Source organism: Megalobrama amblycephala, linkage group LG14, assembly GCF_018812025.1.
Source record: "Megalobrama amblycephala isolate DHTTF-2021 linkage group LG14, ASM1881202v1, whole genome shotgun sequence".
NCBI classification, from domain to species: Eukaryota; Metazoa; Chordata; class Actinopteri; order Cypriniformes; family Xenocyprididae; genus Megalobrama; species Megalobrama amblycephala.
Window position 1 is genome coordinate 46,969,183 of NC_063057.1, and position 19,581 is coordinate 46,988,763.

Genomic DNA, 19,581 nt, shown 5'->3' on the forward strand with positions numbered 1-19,581 from the left:
TTTAGGCTTGCAACCAGGGTTAGTTGCTTCTACATCAATGTTATTCACCTATTTTCCCCTCTGATTTTAGGGATAAGTTACGGGTAGGTTTAGGTTTAGGGCTAGGAATAGGGTTAAGACTAAATTTTCAGACTGGAATGTTGTTCCAGGATCAACAAAATATGTTGATCCAGGAACATGTCTTACTTGGCAAAATCATAGTGACCATAGGACTCTTAAGGACTGATTTATGGTATAGAACCAATGGGCTCTATGCTTTTAACAGCTTAAATTTTCTAGTTTTATTGTGTTGTTTCAGTCTCATCTGAATATTGTAAATACATATGAATTGAATTCAACTTCAAAATGGTTGCATCTTTTTAAACACTTCAAACTCACACACAGTATAATCTGACCCCATTTTAATCGACCCCATTGACACTGACCACAATTAAATCATCTGTGAAGGTGATTTTTGAAATTGCTCCTTTTCCTGCAATTTCTTCCCAGAAAGAGTTTGCAAATAACATTTCAGGTCTGTTTGATATGTGAAACTCTTCTCACACTAAAGACACTTGAAAGGCTTCTCTCCAGTGTGAACTCTTATGTTCGTATTAAGGCTTTCCTCAACTGTGAAACTCCTTCCATACTGATGACACATAAAACATTTCTATCTTGAGTGAATCCTCATGTGGTAATTAAGGGTGACTTTTTGTCTGAAGCTCTTTTCACACTGATCACATATGAAAGGCTTCTCTCCGGTGTGAACTCTCATGTGGATTTTAAGGCTTTCTCTTTGAATGAAAAAATTTTCCACAGTGTTGGCAGGTGAAAAGGTTCTCTCCATTGTGAATTCTCATGTGGGCTTTAAGGCTGTATTTTAGAGTAAAACTTTTCTCACACTCTTGGCAGCTGAAAGGGCCCTCTAAAGTGTGAACTCTCATATGTTTTTTAAGGTTCCCTTTTTCAGCAAAACTTTTCCCACACTGTTGGCAGGTAAAAGGCTTCTCTCCAGTGTGAACTCTCATGTGGGCTTTAAGGTGTCCATGATGACTGAAACCCTTTCCACATTCTTGGCAGGTGAAATTACTTCTAGCTCTTGCCTTTTTGGAGTAAGTATTTTCAGTCTGAGAGCAGCTAAAAAAAATGTCTCCAGTTATGAAATCATGGTAATTTTCATTGGGTTTTTGGCTCTCCTCTTTCAGCGCCATCAGGTCTAAGGTGAAAAAAGAAATAAGAATATAAATTAGCCTCAGTTTAATAGCACAAAGCAACAGACATCAAAACATTTAGACATGTAAAGCATTAACGCCAACATAAAGCATCCAAACCAACAAATCTTATACCAACTAAGCTATCGAGAGAGGTGTTACCTGAAATCTCAGAACAATTTTTCCACATATTCAACTCTTTGCTTTCTTTAGGACACATCTAAAACAAAATTCAACCAGCTTCTCAAAAAAAAAAAAAAGTGTTACCAAGGAGAATTGGGTTTATTATAGACAATCTCAATTCTCTCATTTATTTCTAAAATATTAGAAACACAATGTCCTCTCAACTATGTTCATATTAGCAGAAAACAGATAATTGGATAATTGTCGAGAATTTCAGTTAGAGTTTAAGCCCCGTCATACCAGGGAACTTTTGGCATCTGGTTGCAGCTAAGTCTCCCTTGTAGTGTTATTAGATCTTTTGACAACATTGCTAAAACATTCTATTAGGTAAATGTCTCAAATGTTAAAATGGAGCTCTACCAACAGAAGAGGTGCAACCAAAAAAAAAAAAATCAAAATGCAAAATTTTGCTGATTCATCCAGTTCTGTACTCTCCATAGACAGCTACCAACTACCACTTTGACTGTTCAAAAATAATCCATATGAATTAAGCAGGTTTAGTCCAAATTTTCTGAAAAGACTCAATTGCTTTATATTATGATCAGATTTAATTTCGGCTTTTATAAACTTTGATCAGCCAACATAAACAGAAGCTCAACTGAATCTGCTTGATGCTCAAGAACAAACCTCTTGCGGAAGGTCAAATGTGCGGTGTAAAGGCCCCGGTATACTTCAAACGAAATCGAAGAATGAACTGATGTGACGTCATTTCGAACAAAATCAGGCTAAAGGTGCGGTCACACTGCACTTTTCGTTCCATTGACTTCCATTCAAACGCATGCGAATGCGTCAGACCGGAAACGCAAGCTCGTGCGAAGAATTTCGCATTTCGCTGCGTTCCAAAGTTCAAGTTTGGTGAACTTTGGTGAACTGCGACCAGTAGAAGATCGATTCGTCACGGCATGACCTTTGGCTGAATTAAAAGAATTATATTTTTGCAGTAAAGTCAAGTAGGTTCTATATTTTTACATTTTGAATGTATTGCTTTAAGTTATGTGTTGAATTCATGTTTATAAAAAAGACGTTGTAGACCGTGACGTCATATCACGACCGTTACAGCATCCGAATAAATTTTGCACGTTCAAAGTCTAGTGTGACCGCGGCTTAAAACGAAGTTCGAAACGGCTTGCCAAAGCTAATTTTCAGGAAAAGTTTGCTCCAGCTGCAAAACACCTTCGTACTACCATTGGTCCGTGACGATAACGTAATAGGAGGTGTGCGCTGAGGCTCCACCTTCACTCGCGTGAGACGCGTCTTTGATTCATTTCGTGTGTTTGAATTCGTCGAGATAAGATCTCCATGGGTGAAAACATGAACACACTGGATAGCCGCTTCATAGTACAAAATGAAGTTGTGCTTCAGGGTTAGTTAGGATTAGCTCATGCTAACACACCCATGTTGTTATGATCAGATGCTTTTCTTATGCTTTCTGTAATAAATGCTTGCTGTTTTCTCATTTTTGTTGTTTATTTTGTTACTGAGAAGAAAGTGCACGGCACATATTTACATATTCATCTAAACGCAGCTCTCAGAAGTAAGGGCGGCATCAGATGTTCGTTTACAGTATATCGCTGGTCACGCATTTCGAACTTCGTTTTACCCCTAAACGAAGAAGTATACCGGGGCCTTAATGCCGCGGTCACACTAGACTTTGAGCATGCAAAGTTTCTTTAATCTTCTTGAAACTGCATTCTAATAGAGGGAACTGAGACAGGAGAGCAAGTTTGGAGGCTCTAGGTCCTTCCACAGCTGAGATCCCACATGCCATTGTATTTATGCCATACAAAATAACGGCTTTGTGGGCAGTAGAAATGGGATGAAACCTTGGTGCTACAGACTCAGGGGGCCCTAAATAGGTTTTATCAAAATATTTCATAAGGAAAGCTGAAAAACCATCCATAAAGCTACTACCTTGGCCCCAATAAATACATTGGAAATGGATGTGTCCTTTTCCGATCTATTCAGTGGGCTCCAGATAACCTGCCCACATGACTATTGCTCCTACATAACAGCTAATTTTTATTAGATCTTTTAATCTTTAGGTATTCAGAATGAGCAGAAATCTGTGAAATATAAATAATATACAGAATACTAATATTAATTCTACCTGGCAGCGTCTCTCTGCATTAGTGAAGCTGTGGATTTTAGTTACTAATAATATATGTTAGAACTTTTCAGTTTATAAGCTATTTTATTGAGAAATCACAAAACAGTGTGAACAATATATTTTCACGCTTCTGAATGATTCTGTGCATGTGATGTACAAGTCTACGAGCTATACTGTATGCGTTACAGAGCAGAGCGCGTTTAGAATGACGATTATCTTACCTGTACAATAAGCTGTTTAAAACATGCATTCTCCTGTTTATTTGTCATTTTGGAAATATTTTGGAGTGTAAATGTGGACCAATTTCTGATGCTGTTGCGCTCTCTATAGGACCAGCGACTAGTCAACATCAAGCTTAAAGCGTCATGGCAGAGCATGGCAGTCGACTAGTCTGTGCAACCCCTAGTGGACACTGCATTTATAGGTAATACTTCATTATTTTTTATTAATTATTATTATCCCAAGATTCCCCTGTCCACAAATCAGATATGTGTCCACTTGCAATTTATTCAATGGAAATAGTTTTCAGGTTTGTGGACAATCATCCTACTGACCTATAAAATACATTACATTGAATAAATTGAAATAGACACCTATACCATATGAAATTTATTCTGCAGAAGAAAAAAAAAAGACAAGACAACAGAAACTTTACAGAGCTTTACTTGAACACTAAAACAAAAACAATTAGAAAATAAACATTCAGAACAATAACTAGAACAAAGATTAACTATAAAATATTAAAGCTGCATTCTGTAACTTTTGGCACTCTAGCAGTTAATAAACAGAACTGCATGCATCTTGTGGAAGAACACTGTAGCCAGACACGTCTCTCTGGTTAGGTCTATGACCAGTCACGCAGATACTGTGCTACTCCGCAGCGGTTCCAACCAGACCGTTCTAAAATAGTCAGAATTATAAACAATTAATGATAATACCATAATGTTTCAGTATAAGACAAAAACATGTTTTGTAAAATGGATACATGTTGTATATTCTCATTATATATTTTGTGTAAATTTTGAACACAAAGTTACGGACTGCAGCTTTAAATTGAACATACACAATTTTTTTTTTTTCTTTACAAAAGGTGCTTTTAATTGATCCCTTAAACCAACTTTTGAGTTGCCTGGAATTTTTGGGAGGAAAAAGGCACTGGGCTTGGTCCTTCCTGAAAAGAACGAGAAAGGCAAAGAGTCAGCGAACCCACCTACTCTACTCCGGGCCTTCTTACCTCTGCGGAGGAGGACAGTCTGGCTGCCCGCTTGCAGGCCCTCTTTTGCCTGGAGGTGATGGGACGCTTCCGGGTCTCCACTTTTTTTACTGGTGTGGTTTCCTCACCCCTGACAGCTAACTCAAACAAACGACGGTGTTCTGCTATCTGCTTTGCATTTAAGTTCAATGCATAAAATCGGTCAGCTGTGGAGGTATCATAGCACATGAATTTTGCCACTTTATACCAGTCGTCGGGGCAGTGGGTGTTCTTTGCCTGTATGGAGAGAGAAAAGCATTGGTGAAAAGTTAGTAACAAACAAACACACACACCAGAAAAAAGATCAGGAATGCTTACATGGGTGGCGATGGAGGTCCTGACATCAGTGAACGTGGGCGTCCCAGGCAAGCCCATGCCAGCCCATGCCTCCTGGAAATATTGGTTAAAATTTTTGCAGATGCTGGGCTTGGACGTAAAAAAAAAGTAGTGGGCATCTTTCCCGCCCACCAAGATGGATCTCATTGATAAAAATTCCTCAAGCCACCCATACTCCTCAGCATCCATGGCCAGGTGGGCTGCCCCAAAGGCCTGGTTGGTCTTGTGAGCTGATATCTGCAGAGACAGTGACAAGCAGTGTAAGCATTTAGGGAGTTTTATGAGAAAACTGTGCAGAGAGAGAGAAATAAAACCACTCACGGTGATAACATAGGTGCCCTCTCTGGCAGTCTGCTGGGCTTCCTCCACCTCCTTTATAGTCATGTTCTGGAACACCGCTCCGCGATGGCCATAGAGGCAGGCCATGTATGCAGTGAGGTGTCCGTAAAATGACCACTGGTCCTTCTTGTCCCCCGACTTCCTGAGGCAAGCTGCACATAGAAAGAGAAAAGCATTAAAGCAGGGGTACTCAACAGGCGGCCCGCCAGCATTAAATTTGTGGCCCGCATCATGCTACATATAAATGTATTTTTATTATAATTTGCATCCAAAATTAGCGTGAATATTACTTCGTTTTTTTACACATACACTAGGGTAGGCGTACAGTGCGCGTGACGCTGTAATCATCAGCAGAGAACGCGTATAGTGTACGCGCGCAGCACAGTTTTTCTAACCGCAAAGAACAAACTGAAGGCACATCGTTTTTGCACTAATTTAGTTTGTCCACAAGGTGTCAGCACTGAAACGGGCTGCTGTTTCAGTCTGAAAAGAAACGGATAAGACAGAACAAGAGTAACAACAAACACAATAACCGACCGTGTTGAAGAGCGCTCGTTTGAGGGGATTAAAAGATACCAGCGACTCTAATTTTAAACAAGTACAAAGACATTTTATTGTAACTATTTGAGCGAAAAAGACTAGACAAGCATGAATGTCTCTAGTACGCATGTGTCGAGAACTTTTGTTCATGAACGCCATCAAAGGCTCGAGACTGTGCGCAAGTAAAAAACAAAGTAACCTTATTTTTCCATGATGAAATGCAGTTGACATTCCTCAAACTTTGCAGTGTGTAAGTTGCCGAGCATCATGAAAAACAAACCTTTTATTCTTAATGTCAATGTGTTATAAACAGAAAGCAAGCAGCGCTCCCATTACAGATCTGTCATCACATCATTGAGCTCACGGAGAATATCTTATTTATCATGTTTACAACGTTGGTTATAGTTAGATAATTCATGAGATTGTGATTGAACATTAAAAAAAAAAAGAAAAAAGATTTTTGAATTCAAAATTAAAAGGTACAAATAATAAAATGTTTATTCTCTGAGTATAAATAGGTGCTATAAAAAGTGTTAAAAAGGTGCAATGGAGTATAAAAAGACTATAAAAAAAATGCAATGTTTTCGTCTTACGGACAAACTCTCATCAGCCAGTGAACAACAGCCAGACCTTAAATTTCTTGTGAAAACAATGCAGACATTTCAAATGAATAAGGATTTCTTTTCATCAGTTCTTGTTTTTCTTTATGCATTTGTACATTAAGAATACAGCAAGACAAGCTATTAATCATTTTTTTAAATGCCATTTATCATGTTAAGTGACACTTTAAAAAGGACACCATACTATTAAGACTTAGCTAGATAATAAACTGCACTTTTAGTAAATAAACAGTAAAACTACAAATATTGTCTTAAGTAGGCCTAAATAAAAGTCTTACGATCCAAGTTATAATTTGTGGCCCTTCGCGTTTTAATGCGGCCCTCTTGGCCTCTGAACTTGAGTACCCCTGCATTAAAGGGATAGTTCACCCAAAAATTATAATTTTGGAAGAATGTTTGTAAGCAAGCAGATCTTGTCCACCATGGTAGTCAGCAGAACAAAGAAATATACACAGGCTTGGAACAACTTGAGGGTGAGTAAATGACAAAATTTTTGTTTTCAGGTGAACCATCCCTTTAAGGAGTGCTTTGGGAACGCCACAGTTTTATAGTTAAAGGTCCCATTCTTCGTGATCCCATGTTTCCAACTTTAGTTAGTGTGTAATGTTGTTGTTAGAGTATAAATAAAATCTGTAAAATTTTAAAGCTCAAAGTTCAATGCCAAGCGAGATATTTTATTTAACAGAAATAGCCTACAATGAACGGCCTGTTTGGACTACATCCCTCTACTTCCTTCTTTAATGACGTCACTAAAACTGTGTTTTGACTAACCTCCGCCCACAGGAATACACAAAAAAGGGGGCGTGGTCTTGTTGCGCTCCCACGGAGAAGAGCAAGAGTTGCGTTTGTAAAGTGTGTTTGTCGCCATGTCGTCGAAACGCTGTTATTTTCATCCCGCAGTCCAATCACCTTTGTTTGGCCTTCCCAGGGACGCTGTACTTAGAAATCAGTGGTTACAATTTATGTTTAACTCGGTTCCCGAAAATTATAATCCACATGTTAAACTATGTGCAGCACATTTTACTGAGGACAGCTTCCTCAATCTCAGTCAGTTTAATGCCGGATTCGCACAAAGATTATTTTTGAAAGATGGAGCAGTTCCCTCTTTGTCTGGAGAAGGCGTTGTTTGTGGATCACAACCGGTAAGTGCATTTTATTATTTACGTTGGTGCGTTTAACAGTTTCTGTAACTTATCACACAAAGGGCAACGCTGTTTAGCTTTGTTAACTAGATGGCAATTGAAACTTATCCGACCAAAACTTTTAAAAAGTGTAGTAATTCAACCGGACACCATCGATTGTTGGTGATTGTTATGATCAGTTTAAATTATTTGTTGATTATATCTGTTGTTTACTGTTTAACCACATGCTGGTTTAGCTGCAGCCACGCGAATCATTGTTCTATGTTTAGGCCTATGTAACGTTACCTACTGTAAATAAACAGCTTACCATTGTGACACATCCTGTAAAAGACGTGTTTGCACAGGTTCTACTCGATCCTCTTCATCTATGCTCTCCGGGTCTGATTCCGGCTCAAATTGATAAGGTAAAATTAAAGACATGTTTACGATAACACTGAGCGCATGCATCTCCCCGTTATGGTAAGAGGCGTGACCTTTCCGGGACCTTTCCGCTAAGCTGCTGTCGAATCACAACACAGGAACCGCTGGCACAATCAGAACTCGTTACGTATTTCTGAAGGAGGGACTTCATAGAACAAGGAAGTCATCAGCCCGTTTTTATGACAATGGAAACAGCGGTATACAGATAAGTAAATTATGTGAAAAATACTTTGTTTTTTTACACGCGAAACATGAACACCTGTTATATTGCACACTATAAACACAATCAAAGCTTCAAAAAACCACGAAGAACGGGACCTTTAAAGGGAGGCAAAAACTTACCCAGAATCTTTGGAATCATCCGCTTGGCACAGGAGAGGCATTCTTTTAACATTGCCTTCGGAATGAGGCCGTCTTCCTTGGCCTGTTTGAAGGCAACCTCAGGCACCACTTCTTTCCTCCAAAACAATTTTAACATTGCCCTGGCCTCCCTCCTGATGCCCACCAGCACCAATTTTGAGAGCTGACAAGTGGGTGGTGGGGTCTCAGCCAGGTAATCAAGGAAGTGGACAATGTTTTTCAGGTATTGGTGGATAGTTGTCTTGTTGATTTTAGCCTCAGTCAGTGAGTTGAGCCAGGACTCCATCCGGTTGGTTTGGTTGAGGAAGGTCAGACTGGCCAGGTCTGATCTCCCTGCCGCCATGTAGGCAATGAAATGTCGGATGTGGAAAACCTTTGAGGCTACATTGTTTTTGACCTCCGGAGTGAGGTTGGCGCCATCATGGTGGCCCCAGTACTCTTCCAGGAGGACATCTGTGAAAAAAAACAACACAAGAACAATTGGGTCAGTCAGGGCAAGGGCACAGAGCAAGAGTAAGAAGCAAACAGAGTGTGGTACTCACTAAGTGCCACCACGTGGTCCGGGAAAGGGTATTCCTCCCACTGCTGTGATGACGGCTGGGTGATGGGGGGCTTGTTCAGGAGGCCCTGGCTGCCCGATTTCCCCGAGGGCCTGTTATGGAGCTTGCCTTCCTCCTTCTCCACTTCCTTCTCAGGGGAGCGAAGAGCCATTAAATGTTTGCTCGTGACCTGGGCAACCTGGGTGGAGGGGATGGACCGTGATCTCCTCCTCAACAGACGCTTGCGACGGGTCATGTCTCTGAGAACACTTTTCAGTGTTTTCACCTGTCTTTTGAGGTTCACCACCTGATCCTGGAGCCGTTTGCTGGCCTGCTGGCAGCAGGGGTTGTCGCAGGTCCCCTCCTCCTCCTCCGGAGGGAGGGCAGTATCCTCCAAATCTTGAGCCTCCTCCTGATCTAGAGTCGAGGCCATAGGCACAGCTGGGTTGCTTGCTCGCAGCTCTGCGAGGTCATGAATAATCTTCTTTCTCTTCAGCGCCTGTATGGTCTCTTGCTGGGCTTCCCTCGTTAACTCAGTATGGCCCTTTAGGTGGCGGTCAATGCGGGTGGTGTACTTGCTGCAGCCGGGCACGGGGCAGGTGCCCTTGCGGACGTCGACCCTCCCCGAGGAAATGGCAAGCAGCAGCTTGCGCTCTTGACTGTTGATGACCTTGTGGGACACCCTCAGATGCTGGCTGAGCTGGTGGTACCCACGAAGGCACAGCGGGCATTCTTCAAGACCCAAATACAAATGACAAAGACTGTGTCAGGGGTTATTTATGCCCTATACAGGTCCAATTTGCAGTCTATTTGATCCAACTTCAAGTATAATTACAAAAAAAATCAAGAGTGAAGTTTTTAAATCACTGAAATAAGGCCATAAAACCCACACTGAATATTTGTTCAAAAAACTTTTGAAAACTGGATCTTGTAGCCTAGAATTTTTGCTTAGTAACAATGTGAAAATAATCTTGCCCACTCATTCACATAAAACAATATATTGATTTAAACTTTGTAAGACATGTTTTGTGTCACTAAAGGCCAGAACACACCAAGCCGACGCCGATGAACTAGTGGCAACGAAAGCAGACTGCGGGGTTGGCTCACGTCAGCAGCGTCTGTGTCCAAAGTTGCCCTGACACACCAAACCGACGCTAAACAGCCGACGGCCAAGCAGCACGTCAGTTCTGCGCCTGCGTGAGATGAAATGCCTTTCCGAAACAGCAGGCGGCAGTAGCTGAACAGCCAATCAGAATGATCCAATGGACCGACGGACTGACGAGCTCCAACGCTGATTTAACATGTCGAATCGGCCGAAAAAAGGCCGACGAGGACCAACTTCAGCCGACGGTGCGGAACACACTGAGAAAACTTAGTCGGCCGACAAAGAAAAAAAAATGCCCGACGGCCAACCGTCGGCTTGGTGTGTTCCTGCCTTAATGCATGCTGTGTTTCACACCTGGGAAGACAAAGACCCCTCTCTTACTGACCCTGTCAAGTGAGTGGGACTAAAAGAAAGAATCTAAGGAGATTAAAAGAATAGCTTTTTTGGATTGTTTTTATTTTATTTACAACACAATCCAAATATACATAACAAAAGACATCACTGAGCACACTGATAGAAACAGACTTGAACAGTTACAAACCTTTGTGTATGGAAGTAAATTAAGGCCAAATGTTTTTGAAATAAAAAGCTTGTTGAATTGCTCTAACTGAAAAAAAAATATGCATTACATTAGCTGTACTTGCATTTAGATGCACTGTATTTTTAAGGCTTGCATTTTTATGGGATGAAATTCAACACAGTCGTATATTTAAGCTGTGAATATTTCAATTAAAAATATTTCACACACATTTTCATTATTAAAAATTAAATAATTCATATTCACATTTCAAATTTCACTTCCAAGATATTTATTCTGTTTAAAAATACAACCTATAAAATTCGACTAGCAATTTTCAGTCCATTTTATTTCACTTTACAAATTCGCTTCCACAAATTCAGTGGCTCAAATTCGGCAGAAAATTCAACATTTCACATCCGGGAGCTACAGGAAGAGCAGTAGAGTGCCGATGCATCATCTCTATCTGCTGTTAGTCTGCTTCACCAGCAGGTGCCGCTAGCGGCTGTTTAGGAAGACCAAAGCAACGCTAGTAAGTCATCATTCATACATAAAAACGGATTTACAGAAATGGAGCAAGCATAAGTGAATGTGTGATGATTATCAGGGCCAGTATAAATGCAGAAAAGCTGATAAAGACACAAAAGCTGCATTTATGTTTAATTCAGTGTCTTTACGCTTACTTTCCCTGTGTAGCTACAGCTTTCTCTCCAGTGAACAAGATAACGTTATTGCCCGATGCTGGTGTACAGATCAAACGTTAAATCTGAGATAGACATATATTTCTCACTGTTGTTTAGTTTCCTTAACTTTATATCGCAGCGCTGTGTTGTAATACTAGGGCTTCCCTCATAGCTGCCATCAGGACATATAAACTCTTAACACAGCTTAATGGACTCGTACAGTGATATAAAAGACCAAACTCGCACCTCATTTGTGATGTAGGTTAGACTATATAGGCTCCAAGAAAGCAGATACTGGCATAAAGTTGATTTGACGCTGAACGTTTGATTATGATATTCGCAAATTTAGGGACCGTCTCTAAAGTTACGACATATGGTATTCACGTTTCTACCTTCTACCAAACTCTTGTAGACACACATGCACATATACATATTGAAACACACCTCACTCAAAGTACATGCATATATACTATTTCTTTTTTTTTTTTACACGTTCATCACACAATTTTTTTTACTTTGTTCATTTTTTATTTTACCTGATCATAGATTATCCTGCTTATACAAATTTTAAATAAAGTTTAGAAATAAAATTAACTAAGTAGAACTAATTGTGTGATGAATGTGTAAAAAAAAGAAAAAGTATATGTGCATGTACTTTGAGTTGAGTGTGTTTGAAAATGTGTGTGTGTGTGTGTGTGTGTGTGTGAGAGAGAGAGAGAGAGAGAGAGAGAGAGAGAAGGGTGCATCACTCTTCGACCTGGCACCTATAGATGAACACTTCGCAGGTAGTTTTGGTGATTGTAAATCATTCTCATCAAATGCTATTGAGCTTTAAATTATGGCATTTTTTTGTATAATCCAATACAGTAGTGAAATACATAGCAATCTTTACATATTACTTGACAGTTTATTTGGAAACACTTTACAGTAAGGTTCATAATGTATTAACTAATGTGAACTATCCATGAGCAACACATTTGTTGTTGTATTTGTTAATCTTTGTTAACGTTAATAAAAATACAGCAGTTCATTGTTCATGTTACTTCACTGTGCATTAACTAAAGTTGACAAATACAACTCTTGATTTTAATAATGTATTAGTAAATGCTGGAATTAACATTAACAAAGATTAGTAAGTGCTGTAGAAGTGCAGTTCATTGTTCGTTCATATCAACTATTTAATATAAAGTGTTACCTTTTATTTTAATAAACATCACAAATCTAAAAGGTTTGCATTATGCCTGACACCTAGATGAACAATTTACAGTTGGTTTTGTGACTAAGTCATTCTCTTTAAATGCTATTGAAGGTAGAAACGTGAATACAGAATGTCGTAACTTTAGAGACAGTCCCTAAATTTGCGAATATCATAATCAAACGTTCAGCGTCAAATCAACTTAATGCCAGTATCTGCTTTCTTGGAGCCTATATAGTCTAACCTAAATCACAAATGAGGTGCGAGTTTGGTCTTTTATATCACTGTACGAGTCCATTAAGCTGTGTTAAGAGTTTATATGTCCTGATGGCAGGGGAATCCTATGACGGATGAGGGAAGTCATAGTATTACAACACAGCGCCGCGATATAAAGTTAAGGAAACTAAACAACAGAGAGAAATATATGTCTATCTCAGATTTAACGTTTGATCTGTACACCAGCATCGGGCAATAACGTTATCTTGTTCACTTGAGAGAAAGCTGTAGCTACATTGGGAAAGTAAGCGTAAATACACTGAATTAAACATAAATGCAGCTTTTGTGTCTTTATCAGCTTTTCTGCATTTATACTGGCCCTGATAATCATCACACATTCACTTATGCTTGCTCCATTTCTGTAAATCCGTTTTTATGTATGAATGATGACTTACTAGCGTTGCTTTGGTCTTCCTAAACAGCCGCTAGCGGCACCTGCTGGTGAAGCAGACTAACAGCAGATAGAGATGATGCATCGGCACTCTACTGCTCTTCCTGTAGCTCCCGGATGTGAAATGTTGAATTTTCTGCCGAATTTGAGCCACTGAATTTGTGGAAGCGAATTTGTAAAGCGAAATAAAATGGACTGAAAATTGCTAGTCGAATTTTATAGGTTGTATTTTTAAACGGAATGAATATTTTGGAAGTGAAATCTAAAAGGTGAATATGAATTATTGAATTTTTAATAATGAAAATGTGTGTGAAATATTTTTAATTGAAATATTCACACCCTAAATATACGACCATGTTGAATTTCAGCCCATAAAAATGCAAGCTTTAAAAATACAGTGCATCTAAATGCAAGTACAGCTAATGTAATGCATATTTTTTTCAAATAGTGCAATTCAACAAGCTTTTTATTTCAAAAACATTTGGCATTATTTTACTTCCATATTTGTGCCATTCCTGAAACAATTCTAGTTCAACATATCTGTCATTTACCCTGTCATCTAAGGAACAGTTTGAAGAGACTTGTGTGAAAGTTTGAGTCAGTAGGACTCATTAGTGGCATATGGTCCCTGTAAAAAAACAACAACAAAACAACAGTGAACATGCTTATATCAGGAACAACTAGGGCTGCATGATTTAGGGGGGAAAAAAATCAAAATGCAATCTTTCTGGATAAAATTGTGTTTTGCAATTTAAGAACACCAGGTTTGCTTGTAGGGCTGCACAATTTGGCCCAAAATATTTTTGCTAATAGATCAATTTGATTAATAATAATTATTATGATTCTTAATGAAGTACTAATAATAATCATCATAACACTTCAGTAGAAAAAATATATGGATTATAGTATGTTTACTTACTTATGTTCACCCAAAATAGGGTGGAGTGTAGGGCTGTGACGATAACCGCATTACCGCATAACCGCGGTAATAAGATGTCGACCGCGGTGTTTAGGTCATCACCGTCATCACCGCACTCCTTTTTTTTTTCTTTTTATTATTTGCTAGTGAAAGTTACAGGAATGCATATGGTGTGTTATATGAAGTATAAACAGTCATTGTTTTTCCAATTTACTGTCTTCCGTCCCGGCAGCGTCTGCAGTATTTCCTCTGTTTTTTGTTTTTTTGTTTTTGCAAGGTGGTGGGGGGTGTCTGCCGAACGAACAGCAAGAGCAGAACGAATTTGTCAAACGTTTTAAACTCAACAAAATTGTGAAATGCATATATCAAGAGCATGCTCACAGATGAAAATAACAGAGAACAAAACAGCGTTGGATGAAGTAGATTAGCGCCCTGCACGGGCCTCAAATATAGGCCCTATCCCGTCTTTTTTTCCCCTTTTTATTAAAATAGTTCAGTTTTGTATGTAATGTAAAAATGGTTATATTTCGTTTCTTTTCTTTATAAAATTAATTTACAAAAACGTTTGGAGCATTTTTTTTGTTAGTTAAATGTAAGTTTTTTTTTTTTTTAAGTAGGCTAATGGCCAAGCTGCCAGCGGCAGACAATGAGTTGATCATAGCCTATGTTTTAATAAATTTAGCCTTCTCAAATCATAAGGACTTGTCTAAAATATAATCTATAGATATAAAACAGTTCAAGCATATCACAATGTTAGTTTAAATGTTTAACCTAAATAAATGTGCACTCTTAGACGCATATCCAATCGTTTGTACGGAGTGAAGCTGAAGCGGGCTCTGCAGGACATGGAGGCGTTAGCGAGATCTCTTGCATTTTTTTTAACAGTGGAAACATCTTAAAATAGGCATTCATTTTTGCTCATAAAGGTAAGAGTAATACGTCATTCCAAACTGTAAAGGTCTACTTTTGTTCGTGCACACTCACAATATCAACAAAACGTTGTGCTTTTCTGCCGTCTCTGGCTTGAACAGGGGCGCTTCACACAGGCATGACGAATATATATAGAAAGCTTTAAATTACTACTTTAAAACGAAATAATTCAAATCGAAAATAGAAACTCTTTCATTATGTAATCCGTGCATTTCTCTCTAAAGGCACATTCAATGAGGAGATGGCCAGTCATTTTTTTTTCATAACCATAATTGATGGATGTCTAAAATATAAAAATAAGGAAAGGCCTAAAACAGGCCCGATTAAAATTTGCGTTTTATTTTATAATTCGATACAATTAAAAAAATAAAACACAAATTATAATGGCATATATGTAAAACTTTGTCCTATAATCGTATAGCTGCTTATATATTCTGATTTTTATGTTGCTCTGTTCTGAATAGCCTACCTTAAAATTTAAAGGATTTGCTGCAACGCAATTTTGTCTGATATATGAATATATTTACTAGCCTATTTTTTAATCCATACAGCAAATGCTTTAAAACAGCTTTTATTATATATATTATATATAATATTATTATTATCGAATAATATTATAGCCTAGCCTCTATGATAGGCCTATATAATGTTTAGTGATTTTGATATCGCAGACTAAAATACCGGCAGGAATAAATATTTAGGCTGATTTACTCATTAAAACCAAAGGAGCGCCAAGAGAATGGATAACAGCCGCAACGAGCACTGGCCATGATTTCAGAAACAACACATTCCAGCGGATAGATCGCCTCTTATTTAACACAGACCTACACATTTCTTATCAAATGGAGATGTTTCTTTCTTTTAGGTACAGTTATTCGCAGAGTTTAAATTAAATTTTGAGACGTTTCAGAAAGATTTTCGCAGAGAGACAGCTGAAAGCGCACCCCGTTTTTATTTAATCTATTTTACAAAAGTAGCCTACAAGGTGTTGTTGTTATTGTGAGCGTAAATATAAAATACAATTTTAAAAAAGTAGTCGATTTGTAGTCTTGCACTAATCTGTAGGCTATCGCCAAAATGACGGAAGGCCTATTTTAAGTTGTTTCAGCTGTCATGAGGAAAAAATCCATCAGAATGCGCCGGCGCATTCGTCGGCCAGAGGGATAAAAATGTAGCCAATTTAGTTTCATATTTATATTTAAATATTGGGCTATAGCCTAATATTATTATTTTTTTAAACTGTCACCTATGTTGATTATGAAAAGTGAATAGCACGACGGATGCGCAATGTGGGGAGACATGCAGCGGGTCAGACATAAGTTTGACCACTTCATTAAGTTTTGTTTTATAGTAAGTCTTTCTTTAAAGTGAATTTCGTTTTGTAGAAATTGTATCTTAATTTCAATCAATGTTTCATCAACCAATTGCCTATATTTAATAAATAGGAAGAAAACCAAGAACGTCGGTTGTGGAATGGATTGAAGTTCGTAACAAATGAATCCATGTTTCTGCGGCCTTTGAATGAGGCTGAAGCAATAGACGTCTTTCTGTTTTTATTAAATTTCTTTATTACTTTATTACATGTCTTTATTACTTAATTAATTGATAAGATATTTTTGGTCTAACAATATATTTTAGCTGGTCTAAATTCTAAGTTAACTTCAAGACCGAAAAATAAAGCAGCAGGACTTGCCGATTCACTTAAGCGGCCCAGTAGTTTAAGAATGATGTTCCTGATGTTCCCTTATGTTGCACTTTGAAAAACTCCAAATAAGAAAAAAAAGCATCTTTTATGTTCCACTTTAAAATGTTGTTGTAAATGTAGCCTTAAGTTAAATAATAGTAATGGTAATTTGCTGTTAAATGGTAAAAAACTGTTCCATATTTCCTATTAAACTCAAAAGACATCGAAAAAACAAAGTTGAAATAAATGTAATTTTATTTTATTATTGTTAATATAATTTGCCGTTTAAATAATAAAGAAGACCGACTGCTTTATTTCCATGTTCATTTACAAGCTGCATGTGTTCTTAAGTCATTATATTTCCACAGAGGTTGGGGGAGGGGGGTTGCGATTAACCGCCAAACCGCGGTGATATGTTGCGTCTTCACCGCGGTAAGGAAAATCCCATACCGTCACAGCCCTAGTGGAGTGTGAGCATTACAGAGCACTAAAAACATGTTATGTCTGTTTCATTCATACTGGAATGAATGCCTCCCTGCCCGTATTGCCCATTTCATATTTCAACGTTTCAGTTAATTCTGGCAATGCTCAACTAGTAAACTGTTTACAAGCTTATGTTACAATAACACGTTAACTAATGTAAGTGAGAATAAATGACTTACTGATGATGTCTTCCTTCGGATCAAGCCACACATCGTGTTCTTCTGAGGTAAATTCAAGACTTATTCCTCACAGCGCATCTTCCCAACTCAATGAAAAGCATAGAAATCTGATGAAGCTTGATGCTTTGTTTATCGAGATGATGGGGTGTTTACAGGTTCACATGGACGATTACCGTGTGAATAGCAGACTAGATGGCGAGCCAGAACATAGTCAAAGGATAATTTAAATTAATTGATGAAAAATAGTCGTCCTGAGTTGTCTTTTCATTCAGTGCACATACACACAGTATAGCTCGTAGACTTGTACATCGCGTGCATGAACCATTCAGTGGCGCGTAAATGTTTTGTCCACACTGTTCTGTGATTTCTCAATAAAATGATTTAGAAACTTAAAAGTTCTAGCACATATTTCTTAGTAACTAAAACCCACAGCTTCACTAATGTAAATAGACGCTGCAATGTAAAATTTATTCACACATGTAATCACTTAAATGTAATCTTTACTGTACTACTTTCTGTATCTGATTTAGAACAAGCAGAAATCTGTGCGAAACATAACGACCCAAAGACAAACGAATGAATAAAAATGAGCTGTTATGTAGGAGCAATAAGCATGTGGACAGTACTGTCATATGCCATAGTTGTGCACAATGCAACACGTTTAAGTCTCAGCTGTCAGCTAAAGGTTCAGAGTATTTGTTAAACTTAAGTTTAACTCTTTAGCCCAAAGTATAGTTCACTTTTAATTCAAAAGTATTTTATGTTACACAAATAATCATTTTGTTTAGGCTGCTTCCATATAATGTGTGGCATGTTGTAGTAACTTTGAAGGAGCAGCTTCCCAGGTGCATTAGAAGCAAGTGTACTGTTTAGCTGGTCATGTGATCCTCAACATGTCTTAACCTCTTCCAAAAATATTCATTTCTGCAGAGTTGGACATTTTAATAAGGATCAAATGACTAAGTTCAATTTTGAGAATGAAACCAACCTGTTTGTTCCTCAGTGTCATGTTTTACTCTGAATGCTTCTTCAGTCTTTTTGTCTTCACTCACTTTTTTAATTAACGCCATATTTTTTTGTGTCTCAGTATCTCCTTGATTCACACTGAATACTTCTTCAATCCTCAGACCTTCACTCTCCTCTTTAATAAACCCCATATTTGTTTGTTCCACAGTATCTTCTATTTTCACACTGATTACTTCACTGTTTATGTCTTCACTCTCCTCTTTAATAAATGCCATCTTTGTTTGTTCCTCGGTATCTTCTTGTTTCAGACTGAATACTTCTACAATCTTCATGTCTTCATTTTCCTCTTTAATAAACTCCATCTTTACAGTTGATTCCCCAGTCGTTTTTCTGTGTGTTTGAAAAGTTTGACACGTTTAAGATGAGAATAATTGAAAGAGAGAAAATAAATCCAAACTAAATCTCTACATGGGTCTCAATCAGCTCCCTAGTTCAGTAGTCAGTGCACTGGTAAGGGAGTCAGAGTGAGGTAATGACTTTAACTGACTAGAGTAAACAAAAACTTTAAATTAGTGCTTCAAATTAATACAAAAACACAAATCATACAGACATTTAATATTTAAACACGAAAATGATTTATAGATTACACTGCTTTGAACAGCACGTGCGGATGCACTTTACTCAAACATATAACGTTTATTAATGTTAGATAAAGATAGACAAAGATAAAGCGATACAATGTTAAATTCAATAACAATTATACCATGTTACGTCGTGTTAAAAAATAACAAAAAAATTGCCTGGACATGTTACATTGATTTAAACACTTTAAATGTTTTAAACACAAACCTTTTTTCAGCCGAATCACAACATACGCAGGAGCGCGGCGCAGTCTTATGACGTCACACCTCCAGACCAAAATAAAAGTCTAGTGCTGTCTAAATTCACAAAAGTGCAATAATAAAATACATGTTAGAGAGAGTTGAATTCTTGGAGAAATACACATTTAAATACAAGAGTCGTTCCTGTTATAGTGACTTTTCTGTCTCTATGATTTACTTATATTTCGAATGAGTCACATATTTATAAGAAATGGCTTAAATTATATATTTAAGACTTATTTATCATTTAAACAGAGCTAATAGACATTAAAAATACTATTTTGTATGCTCAATAATGTTATAGACTAGCTCACTATTGTTTAACATTTATATTATTAACATTT

The 19,581-nt window shown here is 37.8% G+C and overlaps 1 protein-coding gene across 2 annotated transcripts; it reads right to left on the bottom strand.

Annotated features, from left to right (window-relative positions):
- Positions 1-386: 386 nt before the first annotated feature.
- Positions 387-19,300, bottom strand: LOC125245787. 2 transcript variants are annotated; one of them, XM_048156534.1, is made up of 8 exons: positions 19,206-19,300; positions 18,379-18,746; positions 9,032-9,760; positions 8,472-8,942; positions 5,390-5,559; positions 5,051-5,305; positions 4,715-4,969; positions 387-1,195 (listed from the first exon to the last, which is right to left on the bottom strand). In XM_048156534.1, exons 2-8 carry the CDS (start codon positions 18,716-18,718, stop codon positions 1,190-1,192), a joined length of 2,226 nt encoding a protein of 741 aa, XP_048012491.1. In that variant the 5' UTR covers positions 18,719-18,746; positions 19,206-19,300; the 3' UTR covers positions 387-1,189. The 2 variants fall into 2 exon arrangements, with proteins under 2 accessions (XP_048012491.1, XP_048012490.1); XM_048156533.1 differs by lacking the exon at positions 387-1,195 and adding an exon at positions 4,128-4,380.
- Positions 19,301-19,581: the final 281 nt, after the last annotated feature.